This window comes from Convolutriloba macropyga, chromosome 10 (genome assembly GCF_964194025.1).
Source record: "Convolutriloba macropyga chromosome 10, txConMacr16.3, whole genome shotgun sequence".
NCBI classification, from domain to species: Eukaryota; Metazoa; Xenacoelomorpha; order Acoela; family Convolutidae; genus Convolutriloba; species Convolutriloba macropyga.
Window position 1 is genome coordinate 11,178,893 of NC_134477.1, and position 23,065 is coordinate 11,201,957.

At 33.9% G+C, this 23,065-nt stretch overlaps 1 protein-coding gene across 1 annotated transcript; it reads right to left on the minus strand.

Moving 5' to 3' along the window:
* Positions 1–1,841: 1,841 nt before the first annotated feature.
* LOC142348570 (dynein axonemal heavy chain 7-like) lies at positions 1,842–22,896 on the minus strand. Its single transcript, XM_075399954.1, has 9 exons — positions 22,809–22,896; positions 16,996–17,133; positions 12,039–12,062; positions 11,766–11,881; positions 11,356–11,473; positions 8,046–8,198; positions 7,120–7,257; positions 3,481–3,624; positions 1,842–2,826 (listed from the first exon to the last, which is right to left on the minus strand). The coding sequence occupies exons 2-9, from the start codon at positions 17,068–17,070 to the stop codon at positions 2,620–2,622; spliced, it is 975 nt and encodes a 324-aa protein (XP_075256069.1). The 5' UTR covers positions 17,071–17,133; positions 22,809–22,896; the 3' UTR covers positions 1,842–2,619.
* Positions 22,897–23,065: the final 169 nt, after the last annotated feature.

A 23,065-nucleotide genomic window follows, 5' to 3' on the forward strand; every position in this document is an offset into this window, starting at 1 on the left:
GCCCGGAGGATATTTGAAAAACAATTCTATAATGAGAATATAATTTGTCAGAGTAAAATACACTATCGATACAAAGTGTTGATGTACAATATAGACTACAATGCGGTTACATTTATTATATACAATTTTTTAGAAGAATATACGCATTTCTGATATTTTAATTATTGAAAATAAACTATGAGTGTACAACAGATATTCAAACCCTATCATTTCAACCCTCTCGCCGATTTTTATTGCTTATAGGTGATTGATACAATTATTATTTGCAATAAAAGATACTGGGTAAAGAATTGAGGGATTAATGCTTGAAAAGATTGGTAAGGTTCGAAGAAAAAGTTTTCGGGTAAAAACTTGGCGGGGTGAAGTAGGCTTAGGGGTAAAAAAAAGTGTGATGTTAATATACGGGGGGTAAATAAATCGGGCTGAACAGAAGTAGAACTATATTTAAACTGGACATCATAAATTCAGATACAACACTGCATACAAGTATTATATAGCAAAAAATCAAATACTTTTCCTAGTTCTCGAATTGCGATTATCGGTTTTCTCCCGGCTACCAATACCAGTTAAAAAATTGTTTCTTTCTCATGATAGCAGATATTTTTAATCGATATCTGATTACCTCTTTCATAAAATGAGATCAAGATGGGTGCACAAACCTGCATTTCGTTTATTAATTGCATTGACCGTATCATTATTAAACCGTATCTTATGAGGCTAAGCGAACAATTATCATTACAAAATACATGTGTTTGTTTAATTGGGGGAGGGGGTTCTTGTTCACTAAGCGGGGGGGGGGGGGGGGGGGGCTTTTACAGGAAAGTCCCGAATTATTTATAAATAATAAACATCACCAGCACATTTTTTGAACCTGAAACGTAGAATATACTGAAATATGCATACAATTTTTTAAATCCTCAAATATACAACCAACCTTTAAAAATGATAATTTGACTACATTTTGTCGAAATTTACTACATTTTGACGAAATACCAATTTTTTTGTCGACATTTGCTTAAATGAAGCATGAAGATATAAGCTAAATTAAAACTTTCTCAAAAATATTTCTTCAATTTGTTTGCGGCTAAAATGAATGATTTGATATAGTGATGGTCAAATGAGTAGGCTAAGAATACATTTTATTGATTATACAGCATCAAACCTCATGTCAAATAAAATCGACAGTGAAAATAAGATAAAGACATAGTTTAACAGAATTTTTGAGAACACTGCATGAAAATGTTCCTTTGAAAGGAAACGTTGGGGCCATTTTTAATTTACTTGTACGTTTGAAAACCAACAGCCAAACATGAAACAACATTTATCCTTATATGTTTACAAACTATACTAAGTGAATTAATAATACGCAATCTGTAAATGTTTAACCTTTGGTTGTATTGGTGAAATTTACATGCTTGAATTGGAATAAAAGAAGCATCATGAAATATACAGAAAGTTATAAATTTTCAAGGTCCCGTGTCACCTTTTCTGAGTAATCATACAAGAATCATATATGATGTCATACAAATAATAACGTATTTTCTAGTACGATCCTTGTATGACTACTACTAAGAAATCATATATGACTTCTAAGAAATCATATATGACTACAAAGAAATCATATTTGACCTAGTATGACTACTAAGAATTGTGTATGATTAGTAACCCGGGGTTGAAATTGCACCACTATCAATATACTAGATAAAATTGATTCTTTGGTTTCAACATTTGTAAGTCTGGATAAAATTTCGGTTTGAAAACATTCCTTCAATGCTAGTCTCAACTCAATCTCAAAAAAATATGTATCTCAAAAATTTTGGTGATTTAAGACGACCCCCATTCATATTTTCTAAAAAAATCTTTTAGGACTATAATGTATAATTTTTTGCGCCCCATTTCAAACTATAAAAAAATTATGCAAATCAGCCGAAACACATGAGATGTTATTTAAGTTAATGGCATAATCAAATAAATAAGCAACTACGGATTCAAATAAATACATTTATTTAAAAAGTTTATAATTTTTTAAAAAAAGTTTTAAACATCCGAAGCAGCATCAGTATATCAGTTGTCTTAGCATGAAAATGATCGTCAAAATCTTGCACTGCAGAGAAATAAAGCCAAACTAACAGAATACATCACTGAAAACTTTACTATTACATTTTTTACTTTGTTTTTTTTCTCCTTCTTTGATTTTAGGTGAACAGCTGTCCATTAGTGTAGTCATTTTTTGACAGCGGGCAGTAAAAAAGCTAAAATAACAAATAGAGCAACAAATTAAACTTGTCATCTGAGCAGTAATGATACATAAGCAGTATGCAAACTATTTTTAATCTTGCTATTAGAGTAACCATTTATGCGTTTATCGCAGCTCTCAAGTTTGTCATCAAGTTGTCAAATATTGCAGTCGGCAGTGAACATTATCAATAATGGTTTCAGAGTTATAAATAATGGTTTCTGTGCTTGATTGCAGTTGTCCAAGCAACTCATTTAGAGTTCTAATTTTCATTTGCAGTTGATAACTTCTTTATTAACATTTTATTTATTAACCTTTATTAACCATTTTATGCTGTTTATGAAGATATCTATCCGTGCAGTTTTTTCGTTTTTGTTTCGGGTTCAGTTGTCCAGTTGGCATAGCAACGCCACCCCCTGTTGCACCCAATGTTGGGGTGCTTTGTCAGTTGGGAGTCGCATGTCTAGTACAAAATTGGTGGAGTGTCCAGTGGTCGAGAGAGTGCCTCGTCTCTCTGAGGTCTTGTACACTGGCGCATCATAAACCAGTCGTTTCTCAAGTTGGTCACGCTTGATCGGCTTCAACTGGATCTGAACAGAAAAAAAAACAATACAGCGCCCCAATACAAATCAAATCCTTTGAATTGTGAAAATTGGCTTCATTTCAACTCAGACAGTTGCTGAGCTGACCGTGATTATAATTTGCCGCAACTTCGTAAAAATTCCTCAAGTTCATCACGATTAATCGGTTTCAACTGGATCTAAACAGACCAAGAAATGCATGAAGAGAAACATTTTTTTTTAAAGTTTTATTATCAGGCACTGACTTTCGTCACAAAATGTGTGTGTCCTCACATATCAGATCTTTAGTTTATAACTGTAGTCACATATTAATCTTTAATTAATCTTTTAGTTATCAATTTAATACAACAGTAGGAAGAAATAGAAATTGAGTGTTTTCCAGACTTTTCGGAATTCAGTTTTCGAATCAAAGAGTTACTGTTTATGGTACATTCTTGCCGACAAAAATTAAATTCAATCCATGTTTGCAAAAAATAACATTCGTAAACTTAAAAGCCTGTTAATGTTTTTAAAAATATATTAAAAAGAAAGAAAAACACCAGAGCGCAATTTTTATGAAGCTGCAGCAAGTTTTAATCACGTTCAGCTCAGCAGCGGTTTGAATTGAAATGAATGAAGCTAATTTTTTTTAATTTGTTCACTGATGATGTATGTTGCTCTTACCACAGGCATGACGTCATGTAGTTGTTTAGGGTGCGACTCGTTGATGCGTTTGATCTTTCTGTCCCACCTGGCACCCTCCATGAACAGTCCCTTTACGTACGCACCATCAGAGGGAGGCTGCTTATACTCCTTATCGTCCATTACCTAATCGCATCAGGGCGGTTGCGGAAATAAACCACCACGGAAAAAAAACCACTTCATTTTAGATAGGAAATAAACCCCCACGGAAACAAACCCCCACTTTACTCTCAACGAGCTGCGCATTTAGCGCGTTTGGCCAAGCCTCGTGGGCCATGGCCATGCCTCAGCGGCCCGTGGGACTTGGTATGAAAATATCACAACCGAACAAATAATAACGACCAAAATTCGATTTTAAAATGGGGGTTTATTTCCGTGGGGGTTATTTTCCGTGGGGGTTTATTTCCTATCTAAAGTTAAGTGGGGTTTTTTTTCCTTGGGGATTTATTTCCTAGACCCGTGTCAGGGTGCTTTGCTATCTCACAAATATAAGTTAGGTGACTCTGATTGAGTCACTGAAAAAATCTGGCATTCATTCGAGATGTAAGTCAGATTTTCGAAGTGGCTTTACCTTGAGTCTTGTAATCTTGATTGAAACACAAACTTAGAGAACTTTTTGGTAGAATTTTTTCGTCTCTACTCTCTTTGCAAGGTGAAGGTATTCTAATGTTTTTGTTCAGTCGAATTCGTTATTTATCTTAGAAAAATATAAGAGGTATCATTGAAAGTCTGTTGAGCGAATATCTTAATCAAAAATTTTCGATTTGCGTATTTTTGTGTGGTGTTCGAAGTTTTAATTTTTGCGCATAATGCTGGTTTTACATTGATTTCTTTTATTTTGTATTGTAGCAGTAGAAATACTGGATGTACACCTCCAGCCAATCAGAGAATGAGAATACACTATTCTCTTTTATATAGCGCTAACGCCACTAACTATAGTCAGTCTATTAGAGTAGTTGCACGATGTGTATGCATCTGACTCCGGTGTTAACTCTTTTATAATCGTTATAATTGAAGTATACCTTCAATGTTTTACAGAGTCGGTTTGTCTGAGAGATATAGGTAAGCCTACTACGCGCGCAGAAATAAGTAGCCCTAGCTCTTTATACCTCAAGACTCTAAAAAGAGGCCACCTTTGGTCTGCCTTAGTATCTTTTTTAACCAAAATTAATGTGCGTAAAACTATTCTTTTAAGCAACTCACATTCAAAATTGGCTAGATCCAAGCTAATTTCGCTTTTTTAGACCAGTTGAATCCAAATCAGTGAACTTTAGATAAAATTAATCCTCCAGCGTAGCACTGCCTTTATATATACACGATTACTCACATAGAAATTTGGCTCAATTTCTCATAGAATGCCCAATAAATAAAATTTTACATTAAATTTAAGCCATCTTTGCAGAACTTTAATTGTAACTACATTTTTTCAGCGGTTCGCAGTCAAGTTACGCCGTCGAGAACTCAATCTGGGAAGTCAACTACAGCTATGTTAAATAAATTCTCATTTTGTATTACCAAAAATTTCTGCAAAACTTAAACAACATTTTGTTTTCGTAATCCAGTTCAGCTTTTCGTCAATAATACAGGACTAGGCTAATGTAAATTAAGTCAGATGATCAATATATTTTGCATTCGCTATTACACAATGACACTGAATGGATTTAAAACCAAATTCTCACGTAAAAATTGTCTCTAATTGACCTACTAAAATTTTTTGCCATCCAACTTCCTGCATTTCAAACGCATTTATATATTAAATAACTAGCTGAGATGCAACCATTGGTCTCACATTCCATTTGGTAATTAAAACTCAGCTCGTTTAAATTCTTTTACCTTGTTTGTCGCAATAGAGAAGTCGAAAATGATGAAATCAAAACCTCGAATTTACTAGGTTTAAAGTTTCCTCATTAAAGTTTACCTGTTAACGCACTAACAAGATTAAGTATTTGGTGCTATAGTTTTAAAACTGTTTCTAATATTTTATATTAACAAATGTTTACTTCAATTCCCCCATTATGTGAGTTCTTTAAAGTCTTCAAAATTGAATATTTTGAAATCATTAGTAAAATTATTAGACCTGTTAGCTTAAGTTAAAAACAAGTTCAAGTAATTGCGGTTGCATGTCAAGCTTTTTAATTTTTATTTTTTCATAAAAATTGATTTCTTTTCCGTTTTGACAATGTATGGAAAGCAATATTATTAATTTGCCCAAAATAATTTTAACGAAATCCCAAATTTGTAAAATGAGCAAATTTTTATTCAGAAATTCTACTGAAGATCTTTTATTCGTATTTGCGAAATAAATAGTTGCATGTTATGCTAATAAATGTTTCTATTAACATTTGCTGGAGTTGAAATACCCCTCAATTGGTATTAAGTTTTCGGAGTTGGTTATAATTTTGGCTGCTAAAATCTGCTGGTCTTTATTTCTGCTTTTATTGAAGAAAGTGAATAGTTGAGCGAATTCAAACCTTTTATTACGATTCAAAGAGGAGCATTGGGGAAGTGTCTTTCCTTAACCAATTTTATTGGAGTGAATTTTGAAGCAGAAAATTTTCGTTCACGTCCCTGTTTTTTTGATTAAATGTTTTGCAAGCAAGTGAAAATTTTCGTTCACGTGCCTCTTTTTAACGCAGTTTTTTTTTCATATTTTTGATTAAAAGACTTGGTTGTGATATTTTATTAATTTTAGGCTACTTTTGATAATTGCTTGAAGGTTTCTGGAAAATAATATGAATTTTATGCTAGATTGTAGCTTTTTCTGGTATTTTGCTGAATGTTAGCCAAATTTTTGAGATTTTTTGCTTGTTGTTTTGTTTTACTACCCCCAGGAAGAATTTGAAAAGACCTTTATTACTTGAGTACCAAGTGGTTATACATCTTTAAATACCAAGGGTTTACAGTTTTGTGGGTATAAAACATTTTTTTTTTGAGAAATATGACAAAAGAGTCGAAAAATTTTAAACTATTTTTTAAATTTTTTTTGCTGTTTTTCGTTTTGTCTATAATCTTAGACCAGTTATTTTAGCCTCATATCACTTGCGTATTGTATTGTGAGCATTTAAATACTCTATTGGTTCAAAAGAATTTTTCTTTGGCTTTTTGTGGCTTTGAAATAAAAAAAATATTAATTTTTTCTATTTTTTTTTAGTTAAAGTTGCTTTTAAGAGCTTATTTTTTCATGATTTGTGTTTTCAAGTGTGTTTTTTTAAATTTCTCATGAGTGGTTTTAGTAGGTAGTAGTTGTTTTGAAGGAGTAGGTTTAAGGTAGAGACGGCTCTTTGAGTCGTTTCCGGCTTTCTTCCGGCTATGTTTTAAATTTTCGTCTTTCTGTCCCTTTTAGCATCAACTTGCCGGTAAGAAAGGTCAGGCATTATCTACAAATTCACTATATACAATGCATTCTGTTTAACGTGTACATTTTCGACAGTGATACAATGTAGTACAGTAATCATGACTCGTGCAACTTTGTCTTGAGTAGTTGGTTTTCAGTTCTCATTGGGCGAGATGAAAAAGTAGGGAAATTCCGAATTGATTTTCTCGGCTGAATTAATTCAAAACTTCCCTATCATTGAGTGAGTTTGCATCAACACATCTAGTGCGTTTTAGATTAGTACATACCTCGAAATCGAATATGAGATGGTCGATAGGAATTGTATATCGTCTTGCATAGTTCTGCTGTACTCCAGTCAAGAATGCCTGAGTGAAGTAGAATCGAGAGATCCAAAACACAACAGGAGGTCCATTCTCAAACCACTCCTAAATAGAAAGTCAGCAGTCCATAAAGTTACGTGCATAATTCCCGTTTCTGCCCCCCCCCTCAAGTTCTTTATGCCCCACCCAGTTACAACGCACGTGTCATTGCATAGTAAATCATTATTTAAAATATGGCGCTTTCGTGTGGGGCGCCAATAGTATGCACTCCCTAAGCTGTGGGGCACAATCGGAAAAGAACCAGTTACACTTTTTTAGTAAGTCTACATATTAAGCGGAAATTCGTCATATATAATAGATCATGAATGAAAAATAAAATAGGTAAAAAATCAGCATGTACCAAGAAACAACAGCAAACAAGCTTGAATTGACTCAGGCAGTTTATGAAAGAGCTACTTGTTAGATCCGGGCAAAATAACTACCCGGATTGCAGTTTCGTTGATTTCATAGAAGGATCATGTATGCTCCATATTGTCCACACTTGATTTCTTAGTACGATCCTAGTATGACCCCAAAGAAACCATATATGATCCTTGTATGATTCCCATAGTCATTACCTTGACAATAACTTGACAAATGACTTCCGGAGACTCGAGACTCACCATTTTTGTCAATTAATTCACAATGATTCCGAAAGTACAAGTAATGCTGTCTCCTTGTGATCACAAGTTTTAAAAAGGCGGCGGCCTGAAGAAACTGATGCAAGTTATATTGCAGCGATACTGGTTCACATAACAGGTAGCGATGTAGAGCTTGGTAACTTAGTGATAGGAAACCGTTATAATATTTTTGCCTGTTTATAATAACTCTGGCTCTTAGGAGAACCCTCTAACCTCTAAGAAAGTGAGTCTTGCGCAAAAGTCGGACACATATCCACCCAAGGGCTTCAGAGACGGATAACTCTTTTCCATCCACATTCTGGGGATTTTCCCGCTCAACATGCTCTGGAACACCTCTTCCAAATCGCTGGACATCACCACCAGACCCTGGATCAAAACACTCGTTAATCTGAGCATTGTATCAAATTTACGTTTAAAATGAACACTTTTCACAATGATTTGAGCATGATTGTCTGAATGATCAGCGCAACCACTTAGTCACAGTTTTTGAATCTGTAGTCAATCCCATTAAGCTTAAATCCGCGAACGCTCCAAAAACGCCAAAACATGCAACAACGCGCACATTTGCACGCCAAGTTTTTTTTTTAATTAGCTTCATGTCAAGTACTTTTATCTACAATTTTTCAGTTTGCACTTTGACGTTTGAACTCTATCGAGTGATTTTTTTAAACGTTCGCATTTTTTTTTACTTTATGAGACACGATATATTTCCCTGAAACTGTTCAGAGAAGGCTTGTTTCCTCCGCTAGTGAAAATTCCCCAGTCGCTGTTGAGTACAAAAGGCTTCGAAAACGTACCAAAAGGAGACACATGACACATACATAACACAGAGAAGGGGGTACCAACCGCAAATCATCAGCAGTTTAATATTTTGGGCAATCCTGAGAAAATTGACAAAGTGAAAATTTTAAATCACATAAAAGCAAATAAAATTTATTTTTCATATTTCTCGAGTAAATATAATCAATCAACTGACAGCAGGATAATGTTACTAAAACGTGAGGAAAGTTGATAGTGGGAAGGTATACTATATTTGCTCACGCCTAGCCAGTTGGAGATCTCAAGGTAAAAAAGACATGTGATCCAAAATATATTTTCTACACTATAAATTCATGTCTCTTAATGGGTTCAAGAGCATCATAGATTTCAAAGACAAATAAAACGCGAAAATAACTGTATGACTGAGTTCCGTAGGGCAATACAAACCCTCAAATCGATCAAAGTCGGACAAAAACTGGATAGCGGTTTGCATTTAAATACGCTCTTGCGGAGAAACATAACTGTTGTCGTAGCTGTCCCATAGAGCTGCAACTCACAGGTAATTTTGGCGGGATACCGGCGCTTTATTGCCGTTTTTAACTGGTACCTTAGCTGCAATTGCATCATAATAAAAACAGATATATTAGTAGTAGTGTGACAGCCTATCCACAACTTGCTTGTGGTGCGGCAACATTTCTGCATCTATGCCATGGTGAATAACATGCGGTCCCCGGGTTAGGGGGACCAGGAGCAGGTCACAAGTATAGACGGGTTCTCAAGTATGGACGCCTCTACGCGGCAGAACTACGAGCGGACAATCGCTCCCGGGATCTATACACTCTGTATACAGACTGCGATAAACAAGTTTTGCGACGGGATCAGGCGGACACAGTCTCCCTGGTCCCTTGTATGCATTTGACTGTGAAACACATATCTGCCCTGCTTCTTCTCATCCTCGGCGGCATTGAAACCAACCCCGACCCAACGCCTTGTGCTATTTGTCACGAAATCTAACTGAAACTCTAGCTCGATTTCATAGTTTTCGAATACAATTGTTAATGAATTATTGGGTGATAAGACAACATTTGAGAGTAGATCTAACGATTTTCCACTATAGAAGAAAAAGGAAAAAATTATTTTAGAAATCAGGATCAAATTTCGGAGTAGCTGACAAAAACTCACATTTAATGGAACCAAATTTATTTCTTTCATTGCGCAAACTTGATACATCATGGGATTTTTATGAAGAACAAAAAAAAGTGTGAACCATAAGCAATTGTAAAGTGATGATGGTATCTAAAATTTTTTTGCAGTGAGCGATGTAGAAAAATTTTCAGCTGAAATCAATGCGTTCAATGCGTTTTCTACAAAAAAATGTGAGTTTGCGACCCCTTTATTCCTGATGCAGCAGAATCAGCACCATAGGCTCAGATTTGAAGCAATTGATCCGCAAAGCTAAAAAATTTTAGGGAAACTGGATCAAAATTTTGGAGCGAAACTCCGCTGCCAATCAAAGTTTTTTTGCAAATTTAAACGCCTTATTTTCAATAGCATGCTCTGAATTCATCATGACCGACCAAGATGAGTAGATTGGTACACGTGTATTATACACTAGATTGGAATATTATGTCAACTAAATTCATCATGACCGATCAAGATGTCATGACCGCTTGAACTTGATCTATTGATAAACAGAACCAAAGTTCAGGTGTTTCAAAATTTATTTTAACATTAATCTTCAAACATCAATTAGCCTCTTATACAATGAAATTTTGTAAATGCAACAGAATATCATGAGGACAAGATTGATGTTGTTTATTATCATTTGTTATTATTTACAAGCTTTTTGAAGCTTAATTTTTGTCAGATTTATTATTTAGCAGAGCGATAAATCTTGATCTGGACAGTTGCTTACTCTAAATGAGCTCAATCCGAACACCTCCATTATTCATCAGATCAGCTCAGGCACCAGTAAATTAGACTAAAAAAACATTAAAGTCTAGCATATCAGTCTTACCGCTCAATCACGTAAAATCTACGTCAAGAAACTAAAATCAGCTCCAGAGTGGCATGAACAAAAGGATCTTTTCCGTTTGTGCCCCCCCCCCCCAGCTTACTGGGCGCATATTATTTGCACCCCCAGACGCACGTGCCATTTTTTACATGATGATTTACTATGTAATGGCACGTGGCCTGCAACTGGGGGGCGCATAACGTACTGGGGGGGACACTAACGGAAAAGATCCGAACAAAAAATAGTGTGAGACGCCAAAATAAAAAGGAAAATTTAAGAACCGCAATATAGCTCTACACTCAGCTTAGCTGTTATAACAAACTAATTAAATGCAATCTATAATTTTTTTGGATGCCTCGACCATTCTTCCCTGTGAGAAACGTTGATTTTATCACACAAATCCTCTAAAAAAGAAAAACTCTACTGCGGAACTAGATTAAATTACAAAATAATCAAATACTTATTAAGGGGCCCTCGTTATAATTATAACAGGACTGATTTTGCAATATATAAAGTAACAAAGTTAGGAATAAATCAGTGAAGCCTACAGAAGCAATGAAGACCGGAAAACCTTATTATTACAGATACTCCCATAAAGTTCCAACTCTGTCAAACGGTTAAAAAGTCAACGTTGAAAAATACAATTTACAAACATCAGCATTTAGATGTGCATATTGGGTTCCGAGGAGTTTTTTCGAACGATATTGCTGACATTGCAATTTAGTGGTAAAAAATATAGTGTAATGATACCTTGATTGCCTTCTGTATGTTGATGAGGCTGTTTCTGATCACAATGAGGAGGACGTTGAACCTGACCATCTCCTGAACCAACACTGTGTTCATACTCTGGTTATAGTCCGTCGGATATCTACAAAATTGCGAAAAAATTTTCTTTGGTATACATTTTTTTTAAAAAGAATAAATTTTTATAAGACCTAAAAAAGATTTATTTCCTACGAGTTCTCGGTATAAATACAATAGCAATATATCTCAATGACAGTAGTTTTCACCTCAAGGTATAATTCTGTTCAGTTCAGTAAAACTAGGTCTAGAATCATTGAATTTTAAAACTGTTGACTCACTGAACTGAAAATTGTCTTGATTCAAGAATATTAGCGATATTGTTATTCTATTTAAACCGAGGCGGAATTCTTCAGTACCTTTTCAGTGCAGTTTCAGTGTCGAAGTTTGGAGGCAGTTTTCCCAGAATGTCCGACGCCACCTCATTGATAACCTGATCGGGCGTCTTTTGCTTCCCACGCGATCCCGACCGAGCCTAAAATTTATATATCAATTACAAACATTTTTGCACAGCATCCGTATTTAAAAAAAACTGAATTAGGTTTTGAACCCCAGTGTTGGTCATGACACCCCGGGTACTTTCATGGTGATGTATGAAAAGGCTGAAAGATGTTTCATCAGATATATCTTACCATACTACCAGAACTGACACAATCCTAGTAATAGTTCAAATTATATTAGTCTTTCTTCAGTTGTATAGAGTCTGGCCACAAATTTCTATGTGTTTAATTGGTGAGGAATTCTGCAAAGTTGCTGATCGAAACGGTTCAATTCAACTCACGAAAGCGTTGACGTCACAAAAAAACAACTTCACTGGTCAACTAACAAAACTAATGACTTTTTTTAAGATGAGCTTTTGAAAAGCTCAATGTTCTTTTCACGGCGACCGGGCTGCAAATGTCTTCTGCTTGAGAAATGGGATGCATTAATGAAATTTTAAAAAGATAGAAAAGAGCATATATACCTGGCAAGCTTTAAAATACCGGCCAATAATTGGTTTATTTTCCACTTAGAACACATTTTATGGTGAAAGACAACCCTATTCTCACGTTCTGTATTATAATGGCCGGTAATAAGAGAGTGGGTTTTGTATAATATAGGAGGGTGGGGGGGGGGGGGGTACTCACGGATAAAGTGCACTGATGATCAACTCTTTTAAAAATGTTTACCCGGGTTGACAAAACTTACTTACCATAAAACGGACCATATATGGCCCATAAAAGTCATAAATTGTTTTCGTTCTATGATCTTGCTATGATTCTTTTGTTTCCATGTCTGCCTAGTTTTTAAAAATTTCCTGAAAATCAGGCTATTTTCTTTCTTGATCAAGACATTGAAGTTATTGTGTCAGAAAAACAAAGCAACTCTAAACGGTTCGTTCATTTTTAAGCAATCGTAAAACAGATAATTTGACCGACTAAGGTCGGGCGAATTGGTCACTTACGATACGACAGGCAAGTAGTTGGCTTCGGTAAAAATCTAATGGCGTGAGGGGGTGGAGTGTGGGGTGGCTGAGAGGTTTGCATTGAGGTGCGTGACCAAAGTGGGCAGATATGGGAGTCGAGCAAGGGGCTAGGGGAAGGGAAGTAATGAGGTATGCAAACCGCCAAAAAACTGCCCTCCAGAACATAAATTTACATCTTCTCAACAGCTTCGGTAAAAGGTAAGTTTAGAGATCAGTAACGCTGATCGCACACTTAACATGCCCTTCGGTTATTGCGCGCTTATCCCGTTTTCGAAGACGAAAAGTCAAATGACCTGACAAAGCTGATCAAGCGAAAAAGAGCATAGAAAACAACCAGCAGAGACCAAAAAACTGCCGACAATTTTTTGGGGGAGCAATTATCAAGATTTAAATAACGATAAGAAAGAATTATTTTTCACCAGAATTTTAGAAATGTTTTTTTACCATTGAGTGATTTTCTGCTACTGAATGGTTCTACCAAAAGATGTGAATTCTCTCTCTGGAGGAAGTTCATTTTTTTCCTTTATCAAACAAATTACTGAGAGAGCATTTTTTTGTTCAGAAATCTTATGGCGAACCTTAACAACTCATAAGGATGTTTCTGCTTCTTCGAAAATAATTCAACGTTAAAACTCTTTTGCAGGAGGTAAAGTAATCTAAGTTGAACACTTCAAACATCCGTAGACTAAATTTCCGAATTTATACTTTCTGAATCGCGCCACTTTTCATATTTTAAAATAAATCGATGTCTAAGAAATATGGTGTCTGAGTTTACATATTGGGCTATTATTTCCTAGTCTTTTTGTTCCGACCCCACTTGTGGGGGAAGGAACTATATACTCAAATGGGTTTTTTTTGTTCAGACAATTTTGGCCGACCGATATATTCATCGTAGAGAAATGTGAGTGGTATCATTAATAAGCTAAACCGGCGTAGAATTCGAAACTAAAAAGATTTGTTAGAATTTTGTTTTTTTTTTTCGAGGAGTTATCCAGGATTGAAATTTTGTGAACACGGGATATTTGGCATGATTGTTCACTTTTAGTGTAATTTTTCTTCAAATTAAGATACTTTTTATTAAAATATTAATTCAAAATTAAATTTCAGGCCACAAAATGAAACAATTTTAAAAGACGAAAAGCGATATAAAGAATAGTTCTATTCTTATAGGGAACTTTACTATCGAAAAGGTTGAATTCTATTTCAGGGCTCTTTTTTAGAAATTTTTCAAATTTTTTTTGTTTTCTTGGCTCACTTAGCAACTAGTCACTTTTCATATCCAGATTCCGTTAATGACAAACCTGATTTACAGTCAAATGAAGCCCAATGAACAGAAAATTCGTTTTCAAGTAATTGCTCGTGTTTTTTTTGGCTTCGACTCTGAGTTTTCGTAATTTTAAATGAAATTTTGATTTTCTTTTCGAGGTTTTACTAATTTTTGAAGTCCTATGCCATTGTCTCGTTGATTAAAAGTGCAATAGATTTAATAAGCATCAAGTGAACCTGTCTAGAGCTTTCAGTGGACAGCTAATGGCTGTTAAGCCTTTAAAATGATTTTTCGAGAAATTTTTTTAACATTAACCGATAATCATCTTATTTTCGTGAATTGTAAGTCAGTCACAGTAGACATGGCCACCTCCCTTTCTACTGCAACAAAAATTAACCTGGTTAGTGGTTTTATCTTCTATTTGTTTTCTGACTTCAATGTGACAAATTTTCAAAAAAACTAAAAAATATTGTTTGATTTTTTCTTATTATTGGTTCCTCTTGAAATCTTATCACTTTATCCTGATATTGATATCCCCATTGATTTGGAAAAGACGCTTACTGGATGATAGATAAGGTTTTCAGAGAAAAGCTTTTGGTTTAAATGGCTCCGACACTTTGTTCTCGAACTTTTCTACTAAAGTTTTGGTTTTTGCCTATATTTATTAATGTTTCCATAGTCATAAGACTTATTGTGACGTCCTATTGGTTACCTAAGCATGACAAATATCCCTGTCCACAAATTGACGCATACATTCCAATTGAGCGTGTTTAGTGACTTCAGCTGAAAGCTATTGAATATAACGGCTGTTGAGACTTTCCAACCTTAACCAATAATTTTCCAACCTTAACCAACCTTAAACTTATTTTCGTGAGCTGCAAGTCAATCTCAGTAATGATCGGATCCCCTTTTTTCTATTGAAACCAAAATCAATCTACTTAGCGGTTTTTTTTAACTATTGGTGTTATGACTTCGATGCACGAGTTTTCATTTTTTTAGTTTTTGGATATTTTTTTCGTAATTTTGTGTCCTTTGGGAATCTTAACACATTATCCTAATATTGACAGTTGCATTGGCTTAGAGATGACATTCAACGGATCTTATAAAAAAGTTACAGGGAAAACTTATGGTTTAAATGGCTTCGACACTTTCTTCTCGCACTTTTCTACTGATATTTAGGAGCTTGACTGGATTTCTTGTTGTTTTTATTATCTATGACTAATTGTAATGTCTAATTGATGACGTATGAATAAAAAACATTGTTGCTTTCTCTTCAAAGCATAACTTAGCGTATTTATTATCTTACGTTGAAAGCTATTGAATTTAATGGCGTTGATACTCCAGGTTTTCTCAAACAATTCGCGGTTTTAAAGTATTTGTTAATGCTTGTAGATCTTTTGGAGCCAAATTGTTTAAAAAACAATCCCATTCCAGTTAAAAAATTATTTGGAAGTAGAAAAGATCCTTCCGAAAACATCCTTTTTTTAATGGCTTCGACACTTTTCTCGCCCAATTTTTTTTTGAATTTGCGGTTTTTTTTTGCTTTTTTTCATTTAGGTAGCAATAAAAAGCTGAACGGTCCCATTAGCCTTGTATATGAGGATTGAATGCATGATGTTACCCAATCCAGTCAGTTTAATGCGAATAATCTTAAAGTTTATGATATTATACATTTTCAAGATTTTTAAAGATCTTTCAATTTTTTCAGTTTTCGTTGTAATTTTCGTCAACTTGTAACTTAACCTCATCATTGAGACGTCCCAGTCCTTGTATTTTAAAAATTAACATGTTTACTGATATTATGACGTAACCGATGATTTTTTTGGCCAATATGCGTTTTTATAAAAGTTATGTGAGTGGTATGTTTTTGTTTCTTTTTCTCTTACTTTAGCACAATCGCGTAATAACAGATCCCAATGATTTTCAAATGTGGCCCAAGTGAACTTAATTAATCATTCAGTACAATGCTAGCTGAATTAGTATATATAAAAATTTAAATAAAAACACATAAATTTCACATAATAGCTAATGAGTTTAATGGCTTCACTAATTTGTGTTTTCGCAATGTTTGTAATCTTTGTTCGTAATTTTTTTGAGTTTTTTTGCATTTTTAGTCCGTTCCTATGGCTTAGTCTAACCAGAGACAGGGGTTATGGATTTCATTATGATTTTTTGGTAAATTTATCGAGAATTATTTCGTTAAAAGCTAATTATTTTTAAGACTTTTGAAATTATTCGGTTTAAAAATGTTGATTGATTTTTGAGTTCCGCCTCATTTTTTCTTCTTTTTGACGACTTGTTACCTAGTTTCATTCATCCCATGCGATGTTTAGTTATGAAAAACAAATTTATGCAGTTAGGATTTTGTCTGATTTTAATTTGACGTTGTTACTAGGTGCCTTTAAATTAAGATATTGAGTTTTTGTCGTGAAATTTTGTCTTTATTGCTTTTTAATGTTGTTTTTTTTCGCGCAGACTTTTTAATGGCAGATCTTGTGTTAATGAGGCATGACATTTTTTAATTCAATTATGATGTTGGTTGTGTAACGATTTTGTAAACTCAACATCTATTTTTGATTATCTCTTTGTCAAAAATGTAAGTCAAAAGACAGTGAAGTAAAAAATATAGACAAGCGCGGGTCGGAACATCATGTGCGAACGCACATAAACGAGCTTACTTGTTTGAGATACTTGTTGATGACACAAGAGGAGCAACCAATTGGACTGAGAAGTCGTACAATTATTAGTTGAATATTTAAACTTGAAAGCATTTATGAACAGGAGACCAAAAATGAGAATCTTGATAAATTCCTGCAAAGGAAAAAAAGTAATCCTGGTAAACGAAAATGTGTTTTACTTGTGTCTTGAGGATGTTGTTGAACAACATTTGTGTCTCTTGCTGCTCTTTTGTGATGTCAGCATTCGCGTGCATTCCAAACACTTCTGGCGACTGGTTGATAGGCAGGTTTTTAATGTACTCCAAATAGTGCTCAAACTAAAATGACAACCGAATTAAAATCTGGTCACTTCAGAAACGAAAGAATCCTAAAAAGCTTTAAATACCCCACTCTATAGCCGCCCGATATTTTGTCTCAAAAACCGAATCGAGGAAATACATGATTTGCCATGAATTCTCATCATAAAGCAGCGCATTTTTGGAGGGGAAATTTTTTCCATGAACTGAATCAAGTTACAGTGAAAAATTATTTTTCAACGCATTAAACACAAACGTAACAAAATTATTAATTTCAACGCAGTTCCTATGTTCTTCAGCGAGCATTGACACCTCGACGCGAGAATTTCTGAAACTATGAAGCACTATATTAAAATGATGTTTCTGTAACTAAAAGATACTAAATGATGAAATCTGATATAATTTTCAACTGCAATTTCACCAGAATTGATGAATATAAGATATTTATTGTTCCGACCCCACTTGTGCGGGGGGAACTATATACTCAAATGGGGTTTTTTGTTCAGAAATTTTGGCCGATCGATATTTTCATCGTAGAGAGTTGAGAGTGGTATCATTAAAAAGCCCCTCCAACATTGAATATGGAATTAAAAAAGTTTTTTAAACTTCTATTTCTAGAGCGCGTTATCGGGGTTTAAATTTTTGTGAATATTAGACCGATTTGCGCCATTTATTAACATTTTCCGGAATTTTTGCAAAAAATTTCGTCAAATTTGCCAAAAATATTTAAAATCTTTTAACAATAGTATTGCTGATTTTATTTTTAAAGACAAAAAGGTATTGTTGACTATTTTTTGACTAAAATTTCGGCTATATATTTCAAAATTCAGCCTTTTTCATCAAAAAATGCGCGAAATAAGCTTCTTTTAATCACTTTGATAAAATTTGCCGGAAGTACACAGCCAAAAATAACTAACACGTTTTTTAACTACAAAGGGGAGCTAATTCTACTTCCACTTTCATTGAGAGTAGTCTAAAATAAAAAGTTTTTGTTTTTTTTTTGCTTAATTTAGTCAATTCCGTTCTTTGCTAAATCGCAGCAGTTGTTTTTGATCTTTTAACGAAAAAATAGATCTATAACATTTGAAACAATTGAGAGTTCTTAATTGACGAAAAGCAATAGCCAGGTTGGTTTTGGTCCAATCTTGGACTTACAATCAAACATAATTCGGGTTGTAATCAGTCGGTCTTTTTAATTTAAAAGTTTCGATCTTTTTTATATTAGTTAAACAACAGAACAATTCAAATCAAAGCTCACTGTTGATGTCCTATTGGTTTTCTAACTAGTTCCAAACTAATGTATCTAGTTTCTTCAGTCGAAAGATTATGGTCGTATTAAATTTTCAAAATGTCTGATTTTTAATTAAAGAATGGATTATTGAGCTTTGCCACTATTTGTCTCTTAATTTGGCTAACCTGCAGCTTACTGTCAGAAAAGAAAGAATGTTTCTATCTCCTCTTCTTTCCATTGAATTAAAAATCAATTGTTTTTGCGGCTATACGCGTAAAGTTATGGTTTTCCGGCTTTGAAACCACTAGATTTCACATTTTTTTTTTATTTTTATTCATTGGCGCATTTTTCATGTTTTTTTCTCGTTTTGTCACTTTACCACATTATTGACACTTAACATATTACATTATTGGCGTTCACAATCAGGCATAAATGAACACATAAAAGTCTTTAAAAGCATAGATAAGGGCTTTAACGGCTTCGACGCCCCTTTCTCGAAGAACTTCATTGAAATTTTTAGATTGGTCTTCAGCTGTCGTTTTTACTTTGTCTTTTCGGTCTTATGAAAAATCCTGGATAATGACTGTCTCGTTGGTTTTTTATGGAGGAATAACTGAGCCTGTATTCTGAATTGAGTAGATAGCCGATGGCTTTCATGACTTTGAAAACAATTGTTTTCAAAAATTTAAAAACGAAAACACTTTTTAACTTCGCATTTTGTTTTTTTGTCTAATTGTAAACTAGTCTCGTTAATTATAGGACACATATGGCATTATTGTCTTAGAGTTTAGGTGCAAGAAAGCAAATGCTATTCCTTTTAAAGAATTCGTTATGAATTTACTGGTTTCGACAGTTTTTCGCAAAAACAGTAAACAAATGTTTGATTTTTGTCTACATTAGACCATCTGTTTGTGACATTAGACATATTCTGAATAAAGAAAAGAACTCAAGTGCTTCCTTTGGACGAATAAACGAACCTATTTAATGATATAATTTTGTAAGTAATGGCTTTCATGGCTTTGAAAAAAATGTTTTACCTAAAAAATACAAAAGTATTACACAAATTTGGCTTTTTCTCTTATTTTGTCTACTAGTTACCTATTCTCAATAATGAGAGGTCGCATACCACATTATTGGCGTTTGAGGAAGGCTCAATTGAATATATTTTGAGGGGCAAAATGTGGCTTTAGGGTTTCGAAAGCGTTTTCTCGCGTTTTAATTGAATTTTTGTTTGTCTCTATCTGTTGTTCTTATTGTAACCGCATAAAAAATTGAAAGATGAGAGCTCTTAATGACCACCTAGAGAGACGCATGTAATGAAAAAACGTGATGGTTGTTTTCAATTGCTATCTAATGGTTTCACTTTGAAATTCAGTGTTTTTAAAAAACATAAGCCAATTTCTTAACATTGCTGTTCTGTTTTGTCTAATTGTTACCAAGCCTTATTATGGAGTGGTCCCATATCTTTTCTAGTGAAGTACAACTTTTTTTTGTTAGTTTCAGTTTTATCTGACGTTTTTTACCTTGTTAATAATTTTTTTTAATGAACAAAATTTGGATGTATTTAATGTTTGTTGTTATTGTTGTTTGATTTTGTTGTTCGTCTTGACTTGCTTTCTTAATAATGGCTGATCTCATCAATCTTATGCGGTAGTTTTTACTCCACTGAGTTATTCGGGTTGGAAGCGATCTTTTTTGTCAAATTTAGTCAAGTTTGCCAAAAACTTGCAAAAAATTTCGTCAAATTTGCCAAAAATATTTAAAATCTTTTAACAATAGTATTGCCGATTTTATTTTTAAAGACAAAAAAGTATTGTTGACTATTTGTTGACTAAAATTTCGGCTATATATTTCAAAATTCAGCCTTTTTCATCAAAAAACGCGCGAAATAAGCTTCTTTTAATCACTTTGATAAAATTTGCCGGAAGTACACAGCCAAAAATAATTAACACGTTTTTTAACTACAAAGGGGAGCTAATTCTACTTCCACTTTCATTGAGAGTAGTCTAAAATAAAAAGTTTTTGTTTTTTTTTGCTTAATTTAGTCAATTCCGTTCTTTGCTAAATCGCAGCAGTTGTTTTTGATCTTTTAACGAACAAATAGATCTATAACATTTGAAACAATTGAGAGTTCTTAATTGACGAAAAGCAATAGCTAGGTTGGTTTTGGTCCAATCTTGGACTGTTACAATCAAACATAATTCGGGTTGTAATCAGTCGGTCTTTTTAATTAAAAAGTTTCGATCTTTTTTATGTTAGTTAAACAACAGAACAATTCAAATCTAAGCTCACTGTTGATGTCCTATTGGTTTTCTAACTAGTTCCAAACTAATGTATCTAGTTTCTTCAGTCGAAAGATTATGGTCGTTTTAAATTTTCAAAATGTCTGATTTTTAATTAAAGAATGGATTATTGAGCTTTGCCACTATTTGTCTCTTAATTTGGCTAACCTGCAGCTTACTGTCAGAAAAGAAAGAATGTTTCTATCTCCTCTTCTTTCCATTGAATTAAAAATCAATTGTTTTTGCGGCTATACGCGTAAAGTTATGGTTTTCCGGCTTTGAAACCACTAGATTTCACATTTTTTTTTATTTTTATTCATTGGCGCATTTTTCATGTTTTTTTCTCGTTTTGTCACTTTACCACATTATTGACACTTAACATATTACATTACTGGCGTTCACAATCAGGCATAAATGAACACATAAAAGTCTTTAAAAGCATAGATAAGGGCTTTAACGGCTTCGACACCCCTTTCTCGAAGAACTTCATTGAAATTTTTAGATTGGTCTTCAGCTGTCGTTTTTACTTTGTTTTTTCGGTCTTATGAAAAATCCTGGATAATGACTGTCTCGTTGGTTTTTTATGGAGGAATAACTGAGCCTGTATTCTGAATTGAGTAGATAGCCGATGGCTTTCATGACTTTGAAAACAATTGTTTTCAAAAATTTAAAAACGAAAAAACTTTTTAACTTCGCATTTTGTTTTTTTGTCTAATTGTAAACTAGTCTCGTTAATTATAGGACACATATGGCATTATTGTCTTAGAGTTTAGGTGCAAGAAAGCAAATGCTATTCCTTTTAAAGAATTCGTTATGAATTTACTGGTTTCGACAGTTTTTCGCAAAAACAGTAAACTAATCTTTGATTTTTGTCTACATTAGACAATCTGTTTGTGACGTTAGACATATTCTGAATAATGAAAAGGACTCAAGTGCTTCCTTTGGACGAATAAACGAACCTATTTAATTATATCATTTTGTAAGTAATGGCTTTCATGGCTTTGAAAATAATTGTTTTACCAAAAAAAAACAAAAGTATTACACAAATTTGACTTTTTCTCTTATTTTGTCTACTAGTTACCTATTCTCAATAATGAGAGGTCGCATACCACATTATTGGCGTTTGAGGAAGGCTCAATTGAATATATTTTGAGGGGCAAAATGTGGCATTACGGTTTCGAAAGCGTTTTCTCGCGTTTTAATTGAATTTTTGTTTGTCTCTATCTGTTGTTCTTATTGTAACCGCATAAAAAATTGAAAGATTAGAGCTCTTAATGACCACCTAGAGAGACGCATGTGATGAAAAAACGTGATGGTTTTTTTCAATTGCTATCTAATGGTTTCACTTTGAAATTCAGTGTTTTTAAAAAACATAAGCCAATTTCTTAACATTGCTGTTCTGTTTTGTCTAATTGTTACCAAGCCTTATTATGGAGTGGTCCTATATCTTTTCTAGTGAAGTACAACTTTTTTTGTTAGTTTCAGTTTTATCTGACGTTTTTTACCTTGTTAATAAATTTTTTTAATGAACAAAATTTGGATGTATTTAATGTTTGTTGTTATTGTTGTTTGATTTTGTTGTTCGTCTTGACTTGCTTTCTTAATAATGGCTGATCTCATCAATCTTATGCGGTAGTTTTTACTCCACTGAGTTATTTGGGGTGGAAGCGATCTTTTTGAAAAATACTTGAATTTTTGTGGGTTTTCTATCAATTCCAACAATCACGTGCAAGTTTAAACAGCCAAATCTTTGCAGTGCCAGATTCTTGAATGACAGATTTTTCCTTTACACAATGCCAGATTTTAAAGCTGCTGGCAATTTAGAACTTGCAGAGTGCGTGTGTTTCAAGCAAAATTACGTGACTCTGTTACAAATGGCTTCGAAACTCTGGCTTACGTCTCAAACTGCTACATGGTTCTCGACAACTTTCGACCAGATATTCATGAGAGCAGTAACTTCATCAGACTCTCGTCAACTATACTTACAAACGAAGGCAAATCTGATTTTAGGGTTGTGCAGAAATTCTAAGACGCATTCGAAGCGCGTGTACGTTAATTTGAAGGACAAACTATTATGATACAGATTTATAACTATAAAATTAAATGTGGGTTTTCTATATTGATTTTTAACTTACAGTTAGTCCCCGGTCATACTGAAACATAAAAAAAATGAAAAAACCAACCAATCGGACTCAAGTCTCCTCTGATGATGATATATAACAGGGACGATTATGTAATACACTGGACTATGATGACGTAACATGAGACGGCTATGATGTCATCACCCACGTCGTCATCATTTGGAGCACAGTACTGCTTCGAAGGTTCCAGAGGGTACGACCTGAACAACAATTAAACATGGAAATCACTGAAACCATTTTTTCAAGACCCCTGAACACCACCGACTGACGTCGGATGAATCGCTCTTTACCTACCTGCG

Excerpts from the sequence above, each read along its gene's own strand:
- LOC142348570 (XM_075399954.1), bottom strand. The coding sequence starts at position 17,070 with ATGCACGCGAATGCTGACATCACAAAAGAGCAGCAAGAGACACAAATG. Across the intron at positions 7,258-8,045 it reads CAAGACTCACTTTCTTAGAG|GAGTGGTTTGAGAATGGACC; the intron begins GTTAGAGGGTTC and ends CTTTCTATTTAG. Across the intron at positions 3,625-7,119 it reads ATCTCATATTCGATTTCGAG|GTAATGGACGATAAGGAGTA; the intron begins GTATGTACTAAT and ends TGATGCGATTAG.